Source organism: Mandrillus leucophaeus, unplaced genomic scaffold (genome assembly GCF_000951045.1).
Source record: "Mandrillus leucophaeus isolate KB7577 unplaced genomic scaffold, Mleu.le_1.0 Scaffold381, whole genome shotgun sequence".
In the NCBI taxonomy this organism is placed as follows: Eukaryota; Metazoa; Chordata; class Mammalia; order Primates; family Cercopithecidae; genus Mandrillus; species Mandrillus leucophaeus.
Window position 1 is genome coordinate 1,885,253 of NW_012104043.1, and position 22,317 is coordinate 1,907,569.

Here is a 22,317-nt window from a genome sequence, read left to right on the forward strand (position 1 = left end):
AGGGGAGAGGGAAAGAGAGGGAGAAGGGGAGAGGGAAAGAGAGGGAGAAGGGGAGAGGGAAAGAGAGGGAGAAGGGGAGAGGGAAAGAGAGGGAGGGAGACGGACAGACAGAAGAGGAGAGGAGATGAGGACAGAAGGAACAGGAGGGAGAGAATGAATCCATAATCTAAACTAACAACCATGCAAATCTCAAGAGGTATTCCAAGTCTCTAGTGGTAGCCAAAAAAAAAAATAAAGAGGCCACACCACACCACCTGTCTATTACCTATCAAGTTTATACAAAGGGAGGGGAGGGGACATGGGAGGGGCCGAATACCTGTGGCTGTAAAGCTTATTTACCTTGTTTATAAGGTCATGCACCAAACCACAGAGGTCATTTAGATCCTTCTCTTCTTCCATGTTAGCCCCTACCACAGGGGGCAAAAGAAAAGGAGAGAAAGGAGAAGAGAGACAAGACACATCCACTTTCTCTTGGTGCCTCACCTCTCACTTATTTCCCTACCCTCCGTCCTCCCCACCTGAATCTCCAGCTGCTGCATACTTACTGTGGGGCAGCTGCACACTGGGGCACTCACCTCCGTGAACATGTCTTACTGCCTTCCCACATGGCAAAAAAGCTTTTCTGTTTTCATACATCCCCTTGCCAGCACTAATCGGTGCCACTAGGTCACTGTCTCGTGTTCTGGTGGCTGCAATGGCGGCCCTTACAGGAAAGAACTTTGAATCTCTTCCCTTGTACTGAGCCATAAGAAGCAGTGAGTGCTCCCAGGCATAACTCCCCTGGCTCTGCTCCTAAAAATGCTCTCTCAAGTACACCGTTGCTTAGCAATATTTGCCTTCCCCCTGTACATTTGAAATTGGCAACATCTGTCCCTTTGGCAGTTTTGATTCGTGCAAAGCACCATGTGCATAGTTTAAAAACATACAGCTTTATGAAATGGGCAATGCCTCCATACCTCCCATCTCCGTGCAAATTAAGATGTGAAGACCCAAAAATAGTATAACCTTTGCTTTCAAGGCTGATAGAAAAATCTATGGGATTTAAAGTAGATGACAGCACACAAGCAAAATAGTTAAGCCACCAGTGGGAGTTCCTATTAAACCCTGCCTAATAGGCAGTGTCTGAAAAATCTCATCTAGTTAACAATTTTCTTTAGAATTAATTCTATCACAAGGCATTATGTGTAAATGCATATCATTAGTAGATAAGATATAAAGGCAATTTATTCATGGAGTTGGGGGGGGCAATTTTCATGCTTACATTATAGCCCAATCTCAGGAACAAAAATCAAAAATACAACACACACGTGCACACACCCCCACCCCCACCCCACTGGCAATGGAATTTTTAAACTCTAGAGGGAAAAATTCAGTAACTCCAGTATTACGGATTTCAAAACAAATGATCCTAAGTTTCCTAAGTTTCTTTTTGCTATGTATCCCACAACACAGTCACTTTAGTATTTTACTGAGGTTACTTGTTAATATTAAAGTAGCTCACAACATGTAATTTTACATATAAGAAAAAACTATATAAGAAATAAAACTTTTATGGGTAGTATTCTAGTTCTACATATAACTTTACTTTTTATCTAGTACATTGATAGAGAAATAACAATCCGAGTAATAAAAAGCATAAAAGTCTACAAGCATTGAACCATGCTCTGTGCATTCAAACTGTGGCATGTAGACATTTTTGTTCCTCTAAACAAATCGGGCTACAATTTTCTTTTTAGCTTAAGCTAAACCAATTCTGACATATTAGAAACACATGTTTCCAAAGAAATTCTACAGGAACTGAGTTCCAACTACAAAGGGTGAGCTGACCTTTTTGCTCTCAAGTCTCTACCTGAAAGCTTACAGCACCAGCAAAGACTGGGTAATACTTATTGCCACTAAAAACACATCCAGCAGGCCCCTGACTCTGCATTTAGCAATGCCCCTGAAATTCCAGAACATGCATGAATTTGTAATCTTGGTTAGCCACAAATGTGAATCCAACACTCTAGAATCCACTTCTTACTGTAGACCATCACTCACCACTGAAGGGATACATACAGTAATTCTTGTGAAGTTACACTTTATTGCAGTTTATGGGAGCAACTTCAGCAGACTTTGCAAACGGGAATTCTCAAAAATCTCGGGAGATGTTTGTCGAAGTTATCCATGGTGGTTCTGGCTGTGCAGGGTAGGTGCTTATGAGTAAGATTCTCCAACTATTAAGCTCGTTGCATGGAAACGGCTTAAACACAGTGCCTGTACACACAGAGTATGTTCTCAATAAAATGCAGACGTTATTTTTTATTGTTTTACCATCTTACCATGACACAAAAGCCTCAGTCTTTCTTTTCTTCCATCCTACTAAGGTTTCCCACTTCTGTCATCAACCAAACTTTTATTTCATGAATCTCTGTGAAAATGTCCTCTGAAAGGGGAAAGGGAATGATAAACAAATAGTAACAAATTTTGTAACTTTTAATAATTGTATAGTACAATCTTTGATTACATCTCCTCCTCTGATATAATCGTAAACAGTTGCAGACTCTTCAGCTCTGAAGAAGTCATCATGTACTTGACCTTTGTGTCTGCAGTATGTTTCTAATAAATTCTGAATTAATTAACGTGGGAGAAACATCTTAATTTGTAAAGGCTGGGATCCTGGCTCTAGGGGATGAGAACGAAAGGAGCCAGGGCAGGGGCTGAGGTGCTGTCCACTGACAAAGTGCTGATAAACCTTCAAGGTTGCATCGAGAATGCCTCCAAGATACCCCTACCCCTCAAGTCAAGCTGTTTATTAGACAAGAAGGAACAAAAAACCTTCCCCTGTGGAGAGTTTCAGGGCTGAGAGAGGGAAAGTAAAGACTGGTCATGTCAGTACTACCCTTCTCCTTGTCTCTCTCTACCTTTTTTTTGCTTTTGTTTTTGTTTTGAGACAGGGTCTCGCTCTGCTGCCCAGGCTGGAGTTCACTGGTGCAGTCATAGCTCACTGTAACCTCAAGTTCCTGAGCTGAAGTGATCCTCCCACCTCAGCCTCCTCAGCAGCTAAGACTACAGGCACACACACCATTATGCTCAGCTAATTGTTAAATATTTATAGGGATAGGAGTCTATGTTGCCCAGGCGAGTCTCAAAACTCCTGGCCTACAGTAATCCTCCCACCTCAGCCTGGCATGACACCCTACACCCAGCCAAACTGTTCCATTAGAGTCTACAGGGCAATGACGGGTCACTAGAAAGCCAAACATCAGGGCTTACTTAACCAACTAATAAAACATTATTAAAATTTTCTCCATTCTAAAGCTTTTGATATGAGACCTGCTTATTAGGATGGATGTCATGATCTTGTCCCACAGTGTCAATCAGTAAGTAAAACTGATTAGGTCTGCAAGCAACGGAAGCATGGGTATTATCACGCAGTGAAACCCTGCCCTGTTCAGATATCATGAAGGAAATCTCCATGAACCCTGTGCCATCTTTACCTCTGAAAATGTTTGAATAGACTCTAGCCTCAATGTCCTCTGAATCCTATATACCTAATAACCTGCTGGCATAGTTACAAATAAATTTAAAACAGTTATCATCATAAAAGCCTTCTAAAAACTACTCCTTACTCAAGAAAAATTTCTACAGGATGGTATTAGCAGTAGCAGGAGCAGCAGTAGTCAGAACCAAAAACATTTATTAAGGGGCAGGGAGGTTGCACAGAGAAAGGGGGGAAAAATAATGGGCAAAATTTAATTCTGAACTGTTTAAGTTCTTTAAGCATGAGGAAGCCATCCGCTGGTGAAGGCAAGAAGTTATGTTTAAAATTACCTCCAGGCCTAAAACTTATTTTTCTTCTGACACTGCCCCTTCTTTAACCAGTCTTTCCTCCACGATATGAGGATAGTCCAAAACAGTTTTTCCCAAACTTCGGTCATTTCTATACTATTTTGATAGTGACACCATGTCATACTACTACTTGTACCATTTTTTTAAGGTCAGTTTATGATCAACTCACTTTTTTACCTCACCTCATCCTAAGCAATATTTGTGAAACCCTACGTTTGTTTGATATGCTGGTTTATATTTCTTCCTAACTCACAAGGCATGATTTGGCTGTGTCCCCACCCAAATCTCATCCTGAATTCCCATGTGTTGTGGAAGGGACCTGGTGGGAGGTACCTGGATCATGGGGGCAGGTCTTTCCCATGCTGTTCTTGTGATAGTGAATGAGTCACATGAGATCTGATGGTTTTAAAAATGGGAGTTTCCCTGCACAAGCTCTCTCTTTGCCTGCTGCCACTCATGTAAGACGGGACTTGCTCCCCTTTGCCTTCCGCCATGATTGTGAGGCTTCCCCAGCCACGTGGAGCTGTGAGTACTCCACTAAACCGCTTTCCTTTGTAAATTGCCCAGTCTCAGGTACGTCTTTATCAGCAGTATGAAAGCAGACTAATGTATCACATCAAGACACATAAAATAAAGGCTGGTGTCCCCATACTATTTTTTGTTGTGACAGAGTCTGTCAGCCAGGCTGGAGTGCAGTGGCACGAACACAGCTCACTGCAGCCTACACCTCCTGTGCTCAAATGATCCTCCTACCTCAGCCTCCTGGGCAGCTGGGACCACACGTGCATGCCACAGCACCCGGCTAATTTTTTTTTTTTTTTTTTTTTTTTTTGAGACACAGTCTCACTCTTGCCAGGCTGGAGTGCAGTGGCGTGATCTCGGCTCACTGCAACCTCTGCCTCCCGAGTTCAAGCAATTCTCCTGTCTCAGCCTCCCGAGCAGCCGGGAATACAGGCACCTGCCACCATGCCTGGCTAAGTTTTGTATTTTTAGTAGAGACAGGATTTCACCTGGTTGGTCAGGCTAGCCTCGAACTCCTGACCTCAGGTAATCCACCTGCCTCAGCCTCCCAAAGTGCTGGGATTACAGGCATGAACCACCATGCCTGGCCTAATAATTCTTAAGTTGCTAGGATACCAGTTAATGATACCATTGTGGTCTAGAAGAGTATATGCCCTACCCATTTGGATGACTCATTCCCAAAAAAGTGATTCCTTCAACAGCAAAATATTTAAGATTGCAAATCCTTTTCTACATTAACAGCAGTTTTATTACATGCATTACTTACAAGAAGTATATATACATACACACATGCTAAAGGAAATCTGGTGTCTTATTTAATACAAAAGAAAGCACCTATATATGAGAAAGATGCATAAAACTTTCAACTTTTATAGCATATAAAACAATCTGATTAATCTCCAGGCTCAATACTGAAAAATACAGGAATTATGAGGCTGGAACTCAACTAAAAATTCCTAATGAACGGATTAGGCTGTTTATTTTCAATGTAGGAATGCCAAAAATTACTTAATACTTAGGCAGAAAATGGTGAAAGGATTTCTCAAAAACATTATTGAACATTACACCCGTTTCCCAGTCAAGTGTCCTGAATAGGAAATTCGGTCCAATACTTCACCCCTCCGTTAAACCAAGCATTTAAGAGATTATCTTTCAGACTCCAGACCACAGTGAGTTGGGTAAGAAATCCTCAAGCTGAGCACAGTGCAGCAAAGTTCCCATTTGGCCCCAGTTCTCACCTGTGCTAAACACAAAGGACAAACAAGCATATGAGACACAATTGACTTCTGCCCTCAAAATGTTTACCACCTGGAGAAAAAGCAGCAGAATGATACCAAGGGAGAAGTGTTGAAACTCAGGCCTGAGCAGTGGGGTGCACAGCAGAAAGTCATCTCTATAGGGTCTGGGGGCTGCAGTGGAACGAGGCAGTACCAGCAGCAGGGCCAGAACTCAAGGCTGCAAAGACAGGTAAGAGGCAAGAAGGCAAATGGAGATATCTGGCTTTTTATCCTGAAGGCAATGGAGAGGTACTAAAGGATCTTGAAGAAGTATGACTTGATCTGATTTTCACTTAATCAAATCACTCATGTGAAATAATGCAGCAGCCTGAGGAGTAGAAAGCAGCAAGATGAGAGGTTAGAAAGAAGTTGTAACATTTCAAGAAAAACAGTAAAAATCCATACTAAATGAGGGACAGAGAAAAGGGGAAGCTATGAATGTTTATAAATGCATCCTAATATCCATAGGATCAAGCTGCTTTCAAAACAGTGGAGTATATGACACAAAGGAATTGAGAACTGATGACCAGGAGGAAGGAGAACATTCTGTGTGTGAAGTGATATAGGGAGAGAGGGACACAAAAAAATCCATTTTAGACAGGTTCAATTCAAGATGCCTGTGCAACACCTACAAGAAAAGTCCAGCGGGCAGGTGGATAGCAGGAACCAGATCTCAGAATACGTTTAAGAGTTTTAGGCTAGAAAATCAATTTGGTGTTCGTGGGCATCAGCAGTTGAATCTTAAGTGCAAATGAGGTCACCAGGAAAAGGCTGCAGAATGAGAAAAGATGATTGATGACAGAGCCCTGGAGAAGCAGTGGGAACAGCAGCCTCCAAAGGAGATTAAGGCATGTGCAAAAAGGTAGGAGAAAACCCAGACAACAGGGGAGGAGAGTATTTAAGGTGATGGTAGTCAAGTGTCAAATGCTACAGAGATGTCAAGCAGGATAAGGCCTGAAACAGCATTCCTCGAATTCATCCAATACAGTCCACTAGTGGCTCCTGCCAGCAGAGGCAGTGGCGGCAGAGGCAGTGGCGTGAAGGCACCAAGCAGGCTGCAATGTGTTGCAAGTAGAGGGGAGGGGAGGAGAGGAAGCAGGCACAGAGTGTTTACCTACTTCTGTCTCCAGAGCCTTTGCTGTGAAGGGAACAAGAAGGTAGTAATTAGAGAAGACACAAGAGTGAAGAAGGGTTTGTTTTGCTCTTTCAGTTGGGAAAGGCCTAAATGTAACTATAGACTCTCATGAAAGAGATGAGTAATAGGGGAAAGGTCTAAGGTAACCAAAGGTTGAGGGTAGGGGAGTTGAGAACATCTCCTTCTGTGAGATTAAACAGAAAGAGACAAATGGTGGCTGCTATGATTTGGGGGCGGGGGTGGCACTGTAGGTAGAAAGAATTGAGAGAATTCATACCTGGTGCTTCCTTCTCTGAAAGGTAGGAAGCAAAGTTAAAGGTCTCAGAGCAAGCCACATGGCCACGAAGACCAAAACTGAGTTTTACTCATCCTCTCATTTGAATCCCCATGCCACTCTATATTTGCATGACTCATCAGATGCCAACACGAAAGCAAGGCCATGTGGAAAAACAGCACACCTTAAATAAAAGTGTATATAAGCCATCATTACTCCACAGAAACCATGTTTTGTGGCAGATGGAGCGCTGGAACTAGGAACCAGGGTCCAGGTTTCATGTCTCCATCTCTGCCATTTACTAGCTTAAATTAAACTTAAGAGACTCAGTTCCACAGCATGTAAAATGGTGACTCCTGCCAACTGCCATATGTAACTCACAAGGTTACTGTGATAATCAAGAAAGAAATAAGTGCTTTGGAAATTAAAGGGGGAAGGGCACTACAAGATTTTAGAGTGCATACATTTTTATAAAGTGAACTGTTTACACCAGAGATTGCCAAGCCACGGGAATGCTGTTCTTCAGGAGTGAGCTCACGGAGCAACTACGCCATCAGGCACGGGTAGGGTAGGGTTGGGGTTGTGGGGCGGGGGAATGTTGAACAACAGCGGCGGGGTTTTAAAACTATGGCAAACCCGTTCTTAAAAGCTTGATAACCTAAGGAAATACTTTCTTTCACTAGGCTTTTCATTTGTTTACTTATTTTTAATACTTTAAAATCAAATCTTAGGGGCTTTATTCACTTAGAACTCTTAACTGGGAATTAATGGTCCACTTGATCTAATTCCAACTTCATTTCTAAAGTATGTTTCAATAAACAATATGACCAGAGTCTTCCTAACTCCCCAATATCACTAATTCCCCATTTTGATAGCCCTCTGTCCAAATTCTATCTTTTTCTTAAGGCCCAGTTCAAATCTCTACTCTAATCACTTCCACCACTACCAAGAGTTACATAGTAACAGTATGGAACTCTTACTATGTACAAGGCACTGTCCTAAGTAATTCAAAGATTACCTCAGTCTATTAGACCCGCTTTACAGATGAATAAACTGGTAACACAGGAAGGTTAGGTTCCTTGCCCGAAGTCTCACAGAATCATAAGCCCAAGCTGTACTGCCTGCCATGAAGCCAAAATAATTCTCCGCCTTTTATTAATGATTCTTGTTTTTGTCTAAATTACTCAATAAGTAACTAAAGAACTTCAAAAGCTGGCCCTATCTTGCCACCAGGCCCATCTCCCCACTGCTCTCCTCTGCCCATGCCCAATCTCCTGGAGCCACAAGCCCTGCCACTCCCAGTAGACTTCCCACCGTGTCTTGCTTCTATGTCTTTTCTCTTCCTAAGCCTTTGGCCTGGATGTACCTTTCACCAGAGTGCAAAGTGCTTCAAAAGTCAACTCTTAAAAAAAAAAAAATGTACAGTTTTCACTTTTGAAAGGCAATATAATGTAGGTGTTGTGGTTAAGGCTGTGTACTCCGGAACCAGACTACTTGAGTCTGGATTTCAGATCCAGTGGCAAAAGCCTCCAGAAGCTTGGACAACCAATCTCTCCATACCTCTAAATCTCTCAGTAAAACAGGATGGTAACAGTACCTACCACATGGGATCATCATGAAGATGAAATGAGTTAGCACCTATAAAGCACTTACAACAGTTTCCATCATAATGTGAACAAGGGGACTATGCCAGCATTGTATTATGAAGAGTTCCGTTTTACCTCGTTCATACTGATTACACTTTGGATTTTTTATGCTATGTCATAATAAATTTATCATGCATGTGTCTTTCTTTCCTATTAGCTCCCTTTATATCTAATGGGTGTTCAAATATTTGTTGACAGAAAAGAATGTAAAAATACGAATCCTTCTATGACAAAGAAACAGAAAGTTGTTTTTAAAAAACATTTTGTAAGAATGTTCATATTATTTAATAGGAAAAACTTTTTTCACAAGTTCCACGTTCTCAAGCATGAAAAAATGTTGTAAGTAACAAATTCTAATTATACCATAGAGTTCTATTTTAAATTTTTCTAAAATGCAACAGCAAATACTTGCTTTGGGGTAGAGTATTTTAAAAATTCAGCTCTAAGGAAAAAGAGAATCCATAAAGTGTGGGATTAAGAATAACTGGGGCCGGGCATGGTGGCTCACGCTTGTAATCCCAGCACTTTGGGAGGCCGAGGCAGGCAGATCACGAGATCAGGAGTTTGAGACCAGTCTGGCCAACATAGTGAAGCCCTGTCTCTACTAAAAAATACAAAAATTAGCCAGGCGTGGTGGCACATGCCTGTAATCTCAGCTACTCGGGAGGCTGAGGAAGGAGAATCGCTTGAACCCGGAAGGCAGAAGTTGCAGTGAGCTGAGATCGCACCAGTGCACTCCAGCCTGGGTGATTGAGACTCTGTCTCAAAAAAAAAAAAAAAAGAAGAACTGGAAATATACATAACATAGAATGCCTTCCTTTCTTAATTCATGCAGTTCAATTCAAAGCTCCAAATTCTTGTCCAATATGAGTTTTCAGAGTTCTATTATTTGTAAATTGGAATAAAAAACCTAAGGTGATTTATCTAAAGGACAGGGCTAGAAATAGGACCTCTAATTACTTAAATACCGAAGCCTCCAGATTAAAACATTAAACCTCAAAACCCTTCAGCCAAAGGGATTAAGAAGATTAGAATGGGCTTCACAAATTACCACGGGGTTAGGAAAAAAAAATGCAGAGAGAAAGTAGGCCAAATTTAAATAGGGAATGAAATGAAGTTCAAGGGAAAACTAATAGTTTGTGTGGACTCTAGACCTCTGTGGGAAAAACCATCAATCGAGTGATTTCAACAATTAAAGACAGGAACAAAATCAATGTAAAAATAGCTGCTTATAGAGTTCTTGGGAAATGTGAACATGCAAAGTTAACCTTGGAAAATAATGATTTTCAAACTGCTGTTGGCAACTGTAGAGACGAAATACAAGATCAAAAAATAAACTTACTATGTTAACATGAACCAGGATCCTCTCTTAGGAGGAACTGTTTAAACATCTCATGAGTGTTGGTCACCCCCACCAAAACAGCCAAAATCAAACCACTAACTCAGTCATCAACAAGATTCCCCTTGGAATATCTGGGTTTCTGTCCCTGAAGATTATCAGCTGGCTCAAAATAAAACACAATTAATCTAGAGAAGAGCTAAAATGGCCCGGGTGGCTATGTGAGAGCCTGGGAGAGCACATGCAGTCTGGCAAGATTCAAAAGAGTTGAATGTCTGTATTATGGCAAAGGCACAACTGGAGAGACTCAGGGGGATCCAATAACCATCCACAAACATCTCAAGTGTGAAAACAAGGAGGAACAGGAATTTCTTATCCTGGTACCAAATGTACTTCGGACATTTTCGAGAAGGAATAGAGAGTGAAATGCACAAAGTAAAAACAATTCCAATTAATACCACCCAAAAAATTCTTCCAGTTTCAATTTTATGCTTTCCTCTTGGGCTACTATAAGCAATTCTATTCTTTGCATTAACTTATTTTTTTTTAGCAATTTAAGAGCTTGTCAAAAACATTGCGTCTATATTACTTTAAAAGTTTCCTTCAGAGTTTAAAGCATTTCTTCAAAAGACTGCCAGGTTCAGCCTGGGCAACACCACAAGACCTTGTCTCTACAAAAAATAAATCAGCCAAGCATGGTGCCGTGTGCCTGCAGTCCTAGCTACTCAGTATGGTAAAGGTGGAGCACTGCTTAAACCCAGGAGTTCAAGGCTGACATGAGCTGTAATGGTGCCACTGCACTCCAGCCCGGTTGACAGAGAAAGACTGTCTCTAAAAAGAAAATTTTTAATAAATAAAATTAAAAGATTGCCAGGTTCCAGAAATTGCCTCTACTCAGTCAATAATCTGATTTCTTCCCCTGAATTCTCCAGTCTGTAAATACTGGCTAAAAGTGTGGGGGGTGGTAGGGAGAGTAAGGAGAAAGAAAGAAAACAAGTCCTACAGGACAAACAAAATAATTTGTCTGCAGGCCCAACCTAGCCCTCAGGCTGCTTGTTTACAGCTTCTGCTCTAAAAAACCTGCCTGTCACTATTTTAAACCTTCTATATTTAGATCTTTTCAGGTTTAAAATTTGGCCTCTAAAGTGCAGGTGACTTATTCTTCATGCTTTCTTACAAGTGGTTTGGAAGTCGTCTGTTCCAGGCACCACCCATGGCAGCAGGGAATTCTCCACACTGATAACTTGACTCTGCTATCAACTTCCTAACACATTTAGGTCATGTAGGTCTGCCCAGGCTCACTGAGGTCCAGCTTACAGAATCTAGAGTTACCATAACAAAACATTTTTAGAAAACAGAACCTGAAAAGCTAGATAAGACCGTGTCATAATCTTCTACCTTCCCTACATAAGCTTGAAAATGTTGGGGGCAGAACAATGAAAAACATGAGCTGTGGAGGAAAAGAGGAGGAGAGTCTTGGGGATCCCACTCCTGTGCTTCTCCCCTGAGGCTACTCTGACATCCTACTCAGGAATGAAAGCCCCATCTATCAGTTCAGTGTGATCCTTGTGCCTGAGACCCACATGGCGGGGGGGCTTCTTGAGCCACTGGGAGGGGCCCCTCCAGCTCCCTGTGGCCCACCAGCTTTTCCGGAACAGTTGTCATTTCCAGGCTACAGAACAAACTGCAAGAGATGTAGTTTCCTCAACCCACCTAGGGGAGGGCCTGGGAATTTTTATTTTTAACAATTTGTGTTTTTAACAGGCTTCCCAGGTGATTCTGATGTGCTGCCAAGTTTCAGAATAAATGAAAAATTCCCTTTGATCTATGGCACTGGGCTTATATCCTGGGAAGAATTATCTAATGGTCTCTGTACACCGTGTGGCATAAGCCAGTGGCACATGCTATTCCTTCTTCCTGGAATACTGACACTGCTTAAGCCCCAACACCCCTCACTTGGGGCACTCCTACTCACCTTCAGCTCTCATTCGAATAGTACTTCCTCAAATAGTACTTCCTCAGAGAAGCCTTCCTCAGCTACTTAGTTCTAAGTCACAATCCCCTCTTACAGCTCTTAGAATAGCTTGTAGTTTCCCTTATAGCACTTGTCAAAGCTTCTTTTACATGGATCTGAGTGATTACTTGACTAATGTCAGTTTCTAACTGGACAGTTAAGGTCCAAGAGGACTGGAAGCACCTGGTTTTGCCCATCATTGTAACCTCATCCCCAGAACCAGGCCTGGCACACAACAGGGGCTCGAGATATTTTGGTTAAAATGCTGAATACATGATGTGTTTGTGAGAGAGTGAGCAGCTTAAATGTGTTTTGAGTGGTGCAGGAGCAGGATATGCACCATCGGCATATCCAGAAGTAAACCGCCTGAAGGTTTAAATCATCTCATAATAGGGAAGTCCCTCTTCTTGAGGTTTAAGTTAAATATGGAAGTAGGAAAGAATGTTTGTACATGTGAATGCAAAGTGAATCACTATCACACAGTTTTCCACTGTGGGTTAATTCATGCAGTTGTTAGGCTGGTACTTTATTGAAAATAGGAGGCTCAACTTAAGAGCTGCAATGAATCAAAGTGGTCCAACAATGAATGTACACTTAGGTCTCGGAAATTAGATGCAAGCATGTGGCAACAAAACGTTCCTAACATGATGCCACAAGAGGCCACAAGGAAAAGAGTAATTGCTTTGCAGAAATCAGTCACAATCAGGACTCAAAGCCAGAGTGATCTGGAGGAGGAATTAAGTAGGACCATAGAAGGATTCTTAGGTACACATGCTCAGTCCCAAGGTTTTCGATACCTACTAAATAAACACAAACAAATCCCAAATTATTTCCAGTCCTGACATTTTCCCAGAGTTAGACTGCTATTTATGACTGCCACTTGTCATCTCTACCTGGATACATAACAGCATCTCAAACTTAACACATGATCTTAATATATGACCCAACTAGAGTTCTTAGTTTTCCAGGTCATTTCCCTCTCAGTGGCTGGTATCATCCCACCATCCTTGCCTTTCAAGTAAAAAGCCTACCAGCCTTGTTTGATGCCTCACCTTCCCTCACCTCAGGCCACTCCTATCTCCCGTCAATCACAGAGCCCTATCAGTTCCCTGCCAAACAAATCCAGAACTTGTCCACTTCGCACCATGTACATGGCTACTATCCTACCCTAAGCCAGTATCATTTCCCATCCCCCAACTGGTCTCCAGGCTTCCACCTTTGCCCCTCTCATCCATTTCCCACCCAGGAGCCAGAGTTACAGTTTTTTAAAAAGAAAAAAAAAAAAAGTAGGTATGTCCCTCCCCTGCTCAACATTATCCAGTGGTCTCCATCACAAATAATACTCAAATGCCCTTTCATGGCCAACAAGGCCTCCATGGTCTTACTACTGCCCATGTCTCCAGTCCCATCTCACATCCTCCCCTCACTCTCAGTGTTCCAACCATACTCCCCTCATTTCTGTTTATTTTGGGTGGCAGGGGCAGCTGAGACAGGGTCCCGCTGTCACTCAGGCTGGGGTTCAGTGGCAGTATCTCGACTCACTACAACCTCAGCCTCTCAGGCTCAAATGATTCTCCTATCTCAGCCTCCTGAGTAGCTGGAACTACTAATTTTTTCCCAGTAGCTGGGAAAACTTTTAAATTTTTTCTATAGAGACAGCATCTCACTATGTTGCCCAGGCTGGTCTTGAACTCCTGGGCTCAAGTGATGCTCCCACCTTGGCCTCCCAATGTGCTGGGATTAACAAGGCCATTCCTTTTCCTAAGTTCAGGCCTTCACACTTGTTTCCTCTGCCTGAAATGAAATAGGTCTCTGAGCTCTTCATGACTGACACATGTTCATCCTCCATGTCTCTGCGAAAAGTGCCTCCTCAGAGCATCCTGTGCTGACCACCATTTTTAAGTCAGCCTCCTCTGATTCATCTCATTCTCATCACCCTCTTTACTTCTTGCGGCACTCTTATCAACGCCTATGATTTCATTATATCTGCATTATCAATGCTCCCCATTAGAATAGATGGTCTATGAGACCAGGGATCTGTCTAGCTTGATCTCAGCTGTATCACCAAGAGCCTAGTACAGTGCAAGGAACACAGTGGAGGGTTAATATCAGTTTGTTGGGCCAGGTGCAGTGGTTTGTGCCTATAATCCCGGCACTTTGGGAGACTGAGGCAGGCGGATCATGAGGTCAAGAGATTGAGACCATCCTGGCCAACATGGTGAAACACCATCTCCAATAAAAATATATATATACAAAAAATTAGCTGGGCATGGTGGCACACGCCTGTAGTCCCAACTACACGGGAGGCTGAGGCAGGAGGATTGCTTGAACCCAGGAGGTTGAGGTTGCAGTGAGCCAAGATTGCGCCATTGCACTCCAGCCTAGAGACAGAGCGAGACTCTGTCTCAAAAAACAAAACAAAACAAAATACCAGTTTGTTGAAAGGATAAGTTAAGAAAGAAAGAAAGAAAGAAAGAAAGAAAGAAAGAAAGAAAGAAAGAAAGAAAGAAAGAAAGAAAGAAAGAAAGGGAGAGAGAAAGAAAGAAAGAAGAAAAGAAAAGGAGGAATGATGAAAGATAAAAGTGAGGCCAAGAAACACAACAGGAAATGAAACTCACTGTATCCTCCATGGCTCTGCTGTAGGTTCAGTCTGGGTGACAAAGCACAACTCTTCTGGTCAAAAACACAAACATCTCACCACCGCCACCAATGCTGCCACCAAACAGCAAGTCAAAAGAACTAACTCTAACTCAAGTCAAAAGTTCTAGCTCTGGCTCTGATATTAACTACAACTTTTTGCAAAATGAAGGACTTTACCCTTTTAGACCTTATTTGTAAAATGAAAGAGCTGTGTCCTTAGCTTTAAAATTCAAACATTCTAAATTCAGTATATGATTTGGTATACCCATCTCTGCTTATTCCATTTCTGCTTTTCAATAAAAAGCCTATCTAGCACATAAATCCTCTATCTGAAACCTGTATCTAGGCAGACCTCCCCACCTCCACATTCCATCCCAATGCCCCCAGTCTCAGGGTCCACGTGCATGAGCACTCACAGAGATACCACGGCTTCTCTCTCTTTCACTTGTTATCTCTAGATAGAAAAGAGTGATATAAAGAAATCCCAGTCTTCCAATTGGGCAGACCCACCTCTGATGTGGCAACTCTGCAGCTGGAAGGGATCTACGTGAGATCGGGGAGTTCTGGGCCTGGCCTCAGATTGGTCACTTCACACTGGTAGACATCTTCCAGTTGACGTATAACTAAAACAGACACTCCCAGAGAAAACCAAGTGCAGATTTTTGTGGTCCAGGCTTCTAGTCAGAAATTGACCTTTTGATAATTTTTTCCCTTAGGATCTTTGGAAGAACTAAACTTTAATTCTGAGAAAGACTTATCCCAGAGAAGAATATGAGTTTTTATAGTATCAACTAAAACATAAAATGAAGTATTTCCCATGAGGGGAAAGGAAAGGACAGGGAGTAAAGAATCCACACTTAGGTGGCTAGAGAATGAAGGAACATAAAAAACAAAAAATACAAAGAGTGGCTTTCCAATTTGGATTCATTTGTAAAATTACTATTTCACAGAAGCAGTGGGAAGGGGTAGGGGAGAAATGAAACAAACCACAAAACAGAACTATCCTCACACTCAGAGTGCTAGGAAAGAGAGTATTTCCTGACTTGCCTTAGGACCAATTAAGCAATAAAAGGAAAATCAGCTACTCCCACACCCTCTTCTCCCAGCTCTACCAAGAGCCAGCTTCTCCTTCTGCCCCAAACCCAAAAATAACCCAGGCTATTGCTAATATTCTCACCTATATTCAAAGTTTACCTGCTCTGGGGCCAATTCCCACATTTTTGGTCCCACATCTCTATACTTTCCTTGGGTTCACCAGAATAATAATCCCTGGATTCACAAGAAATATTAAAATTTGAAATTTAGAATTCAAGTATATTTTTAAAACTTTCAAAAATACCGATTTTGCTAAGTGTGTAAACAGAAAATTAATGCTAAGTCTGTGAAACATGAGATCTTTGTTAAAAGAGCAAAATCAAATCCAAAACCTGACCAGACAGCTCCAAGATCCCTGCTTCCCGGACTGACGACTCCTTCATTCCACGCTCTTGGCTCCTAATTTGTCCTTACATGGGTCACCTAGAGCCCTCCATCTGTCTGACCCCCTCAGTTCCATCCTCCCACTCACCAACAGTGCCACGGGGCTCCCAGGCAGTTGGCACCACAGCTGCCACTGCCTGGCATGAGAACTCTGGCCGAGACCAGAGGGAACCATCGCATTAAAGGAAATGCTGACTGAACAGAGGCTGCAGATGAAAGGTTTACTTCTACTCCATCGTTGATAGCAGATGCCTGGTGCCAAGAAAACCCCCATTCTTCAATAACCAAATTTATGGAGGATTTTGTTCCTCAGAAAACATGCAAGAGCCAATTAACATAGTCCTACGTTTGAAATACGTGTTAAATATAAGGGGTTTTATGACACTGAAAAATCTCAACTCAGCCTACTTATTTCTACCCAAGAAAGCAGTAAGTTAACCGGAATCCTCTCCCAGAAACATCTACTAGGAAACCTAGGGCTGAATTACACAGGTTCTTTAAGTGCTTAGTTCCAGAGAGAGAAAACTCAATTGTTCTCTAATTGTTTCATAAGTGTAGGCTGATCTCTACACTAGACTAATCTGTCCTGCAGCAAGGACCGATTTCTCTGGCACAGAATCTTGCACTTAAGCACATGGTTGGGCATTTGGTAGACAATGTAAATATTTGCTAATTTGTCTAAAAATTGTTTTAAAGCAATTTTTTAGGTTATTTTTAGAAAGAATGTTAAGTTGTTCCCCCCCCCCTTTTTTTTAAACTGGGAACATACAGCTAACCCTATTTGATAAAGAAAGCAAAGAAACTATCATTGAGTTCTTTACTGTCTGAATTAGAAGGCAGGTGGAGTGACTGTTTTGAGGAGGGAGAATCTCACTTTATTTTGCCTTCCTTCAGCTGCCTACTCCTTCCTCCGTCACAGCACAAAATGTTCAATAAATGGCTCAATGCATTAAATCTTCGTAAGTTAGGATCGGAGGTGCAGTTCTGCCATCTTGGTCATTTCTGCCATTGCTTTTACTCCTTCTTTCTTATTTTTCCTTGGCCCCCAAACAAGTGGCATTCAGAAGACATCTGGAAGCACTCAGCTTAAGACCTCAGTGAGGACGGCACCCCAACCTCCCTCTTCTAAACCAGAAGCTGACACCAGAAAGTTACAGGTTGTCCTCCTGGAAGATAAAGGTTATCTTTCCGGGTAGGAATCACACCCCCACCTAAGGAATTTTACCTTCTGGCATTATGTAAGACATATCTGGATGGCACAAATGTCTCTGAGCAATGGAGATGCAAATTAGAATGTTTATACAATAGATGTAACTAAACCATAGACTTTACATTAAAAGATAAGTTTTAAAATTCACTTCAAACATTTCACTTCGCACTACTAATCTTAATTTTGGAGAAACTGGTACCACTTTAAAATTTCAGTGATAGGATGTATGCTCTGATTCTCCTCATTCAAACACAATGCTGCTGTTCATCCACGGAGCAGAAAAAGAAATTTTTTTTTTCTTGGTTTTAAGAAGTACAGCATTTGGGTTACTTTTAAAACCCATAGTTGAAAAACATTCTGTATTATATTTGTGACTCACTCTCAAGTGAAATGTCACCATACACCCACTCTTCTTTTTTAGGTGATAAATAATAAAATATTAGAACAGAACTTTAGTTACAAAGTTCCTTACAATTTACAGGGAACAAGTGCTTTTAAAATAATAAAAATTAAGCGACTCTGTCATCTTGTTTTTACTTTTTTACAGTTTAGATCTCAGGAAAAACTAACTGGGTCTGAGGAGGTATTAATCAAAAAACTTTTTTCTTCACATTGTTATCCCAGTGTCTCCCAAAACAATAAATAAGACACCTGAAAACCTTCCTGAAACTTTCTGGTAACCGAAATCTTCTCTATCTTGATTAGGTTTGGGATCCTACAGGTGTATCTATTTTTTGAAACACAAACTGTACTCTTATGATCTCTATGCTTTACTGTATATAAATTTTGGCTCAATAAAAAGGTTCTCTAAACCTTTCTGCAAACTGCATTTCAATATCTATAACCAGTTGTCCATCTCAGAGCTGAGTTTTTCATGGGTTATTAAAGCCAAAAAGCCAAAAAGAACTCCCCCTGCCCAAAAGCCATGGACTAACCTCCCCACCTTGCCCCACATCCTCCAGACATTTTCATCTCAAATCCGTCTTCGAATCAGAATTGCCCAAGATAAGAAATTCCACACACCTCAACTGACTGAGAAGGCATCTTCAGTTTGGTGAGCTTAGCTTTGGCAGGCACTTTCAAGTCTGTTTTTTCAAAGGTCTGCTGTCGATAGTCCTCCGGCAGTGGTTTCAGTTCAGGGGATTCACTAGGAGCCTGATCTTGACCATCCATGGGTCGGACATAAGCCGTGGGCTTCTGCTGCATTGCAACACTTTTTGAGGGAAGGGAGGGAGGTGGAAATGTCTGAGAAGGCGGCTGGGGAGGGGCCACCAAACTGTCTTGAGGGGTCTCTTTATCATGGACTTTCACTGCTAGGTCCTTGGGAGATTTGGCTGGGCAACAGCCTTTACTGTTATTGTTGCTGCCATGAACCTTGCTGCTTCCTTGCGTCCGGGGAAGAGTTTGCTGGTTGGAATGTATAGGTGACAAAGGGGGAACTGGGGAAGGCAAAGAGGAGATTAAGGGAGAAAGCTCCCTCTCTGGAGCGGAGTCTGTCACTGAAGCACAGTGGTCTCCATCAGTTCTTCGGTCACCTTTCTTGTGATGACTAGAGCCGTACCCCTCCTGACCAAGGCGATCCTGGGTCAGGTGCTGGCTGTCTGGTGGGCCGTAGCTTTTGGCATGGAGACTTGGCATTGGTTCAGTTCTTGGCTGCGCCATCTTTGGATTGTGGCTAATGTTGCCAACAGAGAGTGGTCCAGACGCAGGAGTGTGAATGGACTGGTGGTGGACACTAGTGTGGAAGGAGCTGGATGGAATGCTGCTCCCTTTGTCAGGAATTAAAGGATATTTCGGCTTTCCCAATCTATTTTCAGAAGCATCCAAGCGATGAGTGTGGGACTTAGTACTAAGGAACTCCTTCACTTCTTCGTAGTTTCCCAACATGTTCTGTATTCGACTAGACAGCTCATCACCTTTTGCTGTCTGAAAAAAAAGGAGAATTTGAGAATGAAAAAAACTAAGGAAAACTACCATTTAACAAACCACGTTATATAATACCATTAAGGAAAAAACTCTGAGCTTAATGTGTGACATGTAGAATTTAATGTGCTATTTTAACTCAATTCCCCTGTTGAGAAGAGTATCATGGATACATATTACTAACTGCAGAAGACTAACATTACAAAAGAAAACCACAAGCTTTGGTAATTCTGACTAACAACGTTCAGAGAATTTTCATACTTTGTTTTCAAAAATCTCTAGCATAAGGTAGAATAAGTTATCTTATTTTCACAGCTGTGACCCTTGTTCGAACTCAATTATACTGAATTGTTTCATCATAGGGTTCAATATTGTGATAAATCAGACCTTCAACTTCTAGTATTCAGTAAATACCTTGTAGGGCTCTCCAAAAAGGGGAATCTTTTCAGGAAATGCCTCTTTCTCTTGGTGAGCTTCCTGGTTGCGTCTTTCCTTCTCTCTAATTCGAAGCAGGTTTCTGTCGTCATTGTACAAACTGTTTCAGATGCCACAAAAGAACGAAAACAATAAAATTTATCAGTCTCCAAGTTTTGTCATGCATACATACATGCGAGAAGGGAGGCGAGGACGGGTCTGGGAAGAAGCAATGATAACGGCTGTGATTTAAACAAAGCCTAAGTTCCTTAACCCAGCCTTAGGCTGAGGCCTCAGTCACTTGGCTGTGACCCTCCAGCTGGGGTCTCGGCTCCCAACACCCAAGTATTCACTCTGGGCTATGGTCTCCATCATGGCTCAGGACTGATTCCAAACTGAACAGCCTTTTATAGGCAGCAGTGGAACTGAGACAAGATTAATGATATTTTTATTTTCAGCTTGCAAAATATGGGGTAGAGGAGTCAGCAGGATGTGAACTTTAGAAAGGCTGTTTTCCTGGATCAGCAGCGTACATTTTGAAAGATTAAAATCAAAAGGCTTATTTCATAATTAAAAGATTACCAGGCACCCAAAACAGCATTTACTTTCTCAGCCTACTCTACTGGGAGTGTCTTGGCATGTAAACCCCACAAAAAATGATTTTTATTTCTCATTTCAAATGTCAGGGATGAGAAAATCCAATTATAGATGTCAACTCTACCTACAGAGAATGCTTTATAATCTGACTGCCCTACTTAAACCACATAAAAATGTATCCTAAATTAGCCCTGGCACCAAAGGGGTTAAATGGCATTCAGCCGAGAAACAAATCAGAGATGGAGACCAAAGGAAGTGCAGTTTTAGCCAACACATAAACCAAAAGTGGGCTTGCCTCACTGTCGGCACCATGGGCCACTTCCCAGCCCTCACATGCAATGTATGATTAAAAAGTGACATAAGAACTATAAAATGACTTCTGTCTTCATAGACTTGCTCCTAGGGAATCTACTGAATGTTTTCTCCCAATGCCGTTTGAACAAACAGGAAAATATTTGATTGTCTAGTTAAGGCTGTCGGTCGGTACCTTCGGAAATTCTAGCCCTGATGTCAGACACCCTTCCCCACCCCCTTTCCCAGCCTCTTTGCCCTCTTCTGACTTCTCTTATTTCCTCTGACAAGAGCCTGCTGGTCTCCCTGCCTCCCCCACATCTTATCCCTTTAATTCAGCCTTCTCATGAAAAGAGACCTGATTTAAGGTCCTGGTTCTCATGTCACCATCCATATTTTAAAATAACAAGCATTCGATGGCCCTTTACTACAGCAGAATAAACTCTAAATTCTTGCTCTGGCATTAAAATTCCCCCATAATCTGACGCAGATCTACTCTCTAGAAATTATCCACTGTCCCCCTGCAGGCCACATGCATTCTACTTGACAGTCAGTCACATCCATCCCCTGAACATACCCTGCAAGGCAGCCTCTTGCTCTAATTTCCACCAGGCTCTCTTTACTGAAACCAATTCTTCCAGAGCCAGCTTTCCTAGGAAGTATGACTCTCTTACAAACCACCTCTATATTCCAGTCACACCTGACTACTCCCCATTCCTCAGTGATATTCTAGACTTTGATGATTTCATTCCAGCCACAAATTTCCACTGCCTCTCTCTCCACCACACATCCCCATCCTTAATTTTCAGCTTCCAGCAAATCTCTGGAATGATTCAAATGTCACTCACTCTAAAGGTAAAGGCTTCCTCAAATCCACCAAGTATGTGCTTACCTAACACATCAGTTGGTTCTCTCTCCTCCTCCCCTCTCCCCTAGCATGTGAACTCCATCAGAAAAGAACCTCCCAAATGTAGCACCTGTCCTGGTGCTAAAGCATGGTACTCTGCATAGAAGCTAATCATTCAATACTTTTAGATTAAAAAACAGCCACTACACACTTATATATTTTTATAAACTTAACAACTCTTTAAAAAAGATTTAACTCTGGAAAACACATGCAAAAACTATTTTTAAAAATCATCTAAAAAGTAATGTGGTATTTCTATAGCCTTTTAATCTATGGGAGTAGGATGCACAGAGAGACATTAGCTGCCTGACTGAATTCGCTACAGTGTGGTAAATAATAATCTTCTTAGGCTGGGCGCAGTGGCTCAGGCCTGTAATCCTAGCACTTTGGGAGGCTGAGGCGGGTGGATCATGAGGTCAAGAGATCAAGACCATCCTGGCCAACATGGTGAAACCCTGTCTCTACTAAAAATACAAAAATTAGCTGGGTGTGGTGGCATGTGTCTATAGTGCGAGCTACTCGGGGGGCTGAGGCAGGAGAATCGCTTGAACCCAGGAGGCGGAGGCTGCAGTGAGCTGAGATTGCACCACTGTACTCCAGCCAGGGCGACAGAGCAAGACTCCATCTCAAAAAAAAAAAAAAAAAAAAAGAATTATCTTCTTAGACCTGTGTGTATCAAAAACTTTTCCTAGATGATGGATATTGCAATTATCAGATTTTAAAATAACTCTTAAAACCACAAAGTTAATAATTTATGCTAGTCAAAATACTGAAAAGAAGAAGCTGCTAAACCAGAAACTGGTCATGAATTCTTCTGC

At 41.9% G+C, this 22,317-nt stretch overlaps 1 protein-coding gene across 2 annotated transcripts in view; it reads right to left on the bottom strand.

Moving 5' to 3' along the window:
- AFF1 (AF4/FMR2 family, member 1) overlaps nucleotides 1-22,317 on the bottom strand; it is a 203,363-nt gene that overhangs the window by 75,295 nt on the left and 105,751 nt on the right. For both annotated transcript variants that reach the window (XM_011990755.1, XM_011990756.1), the window contains 2 exons: nucleotides 19,705-19,825; nucleotides 18,391-19,293 (listed from right to left, as the gene is read on the bottom strand). In XM_011990755.1, coding sequence (XP_011846145.1) covers nucleotides 18,391-19,293; nucleotides 19,705-19,825 — 1,024 coding nt within the window. The remainder of the gene's footprint in view (nucleotides 1-18,390; nucleotides 19,294-19,704; nucleotides 19,826-22,317) is intronic.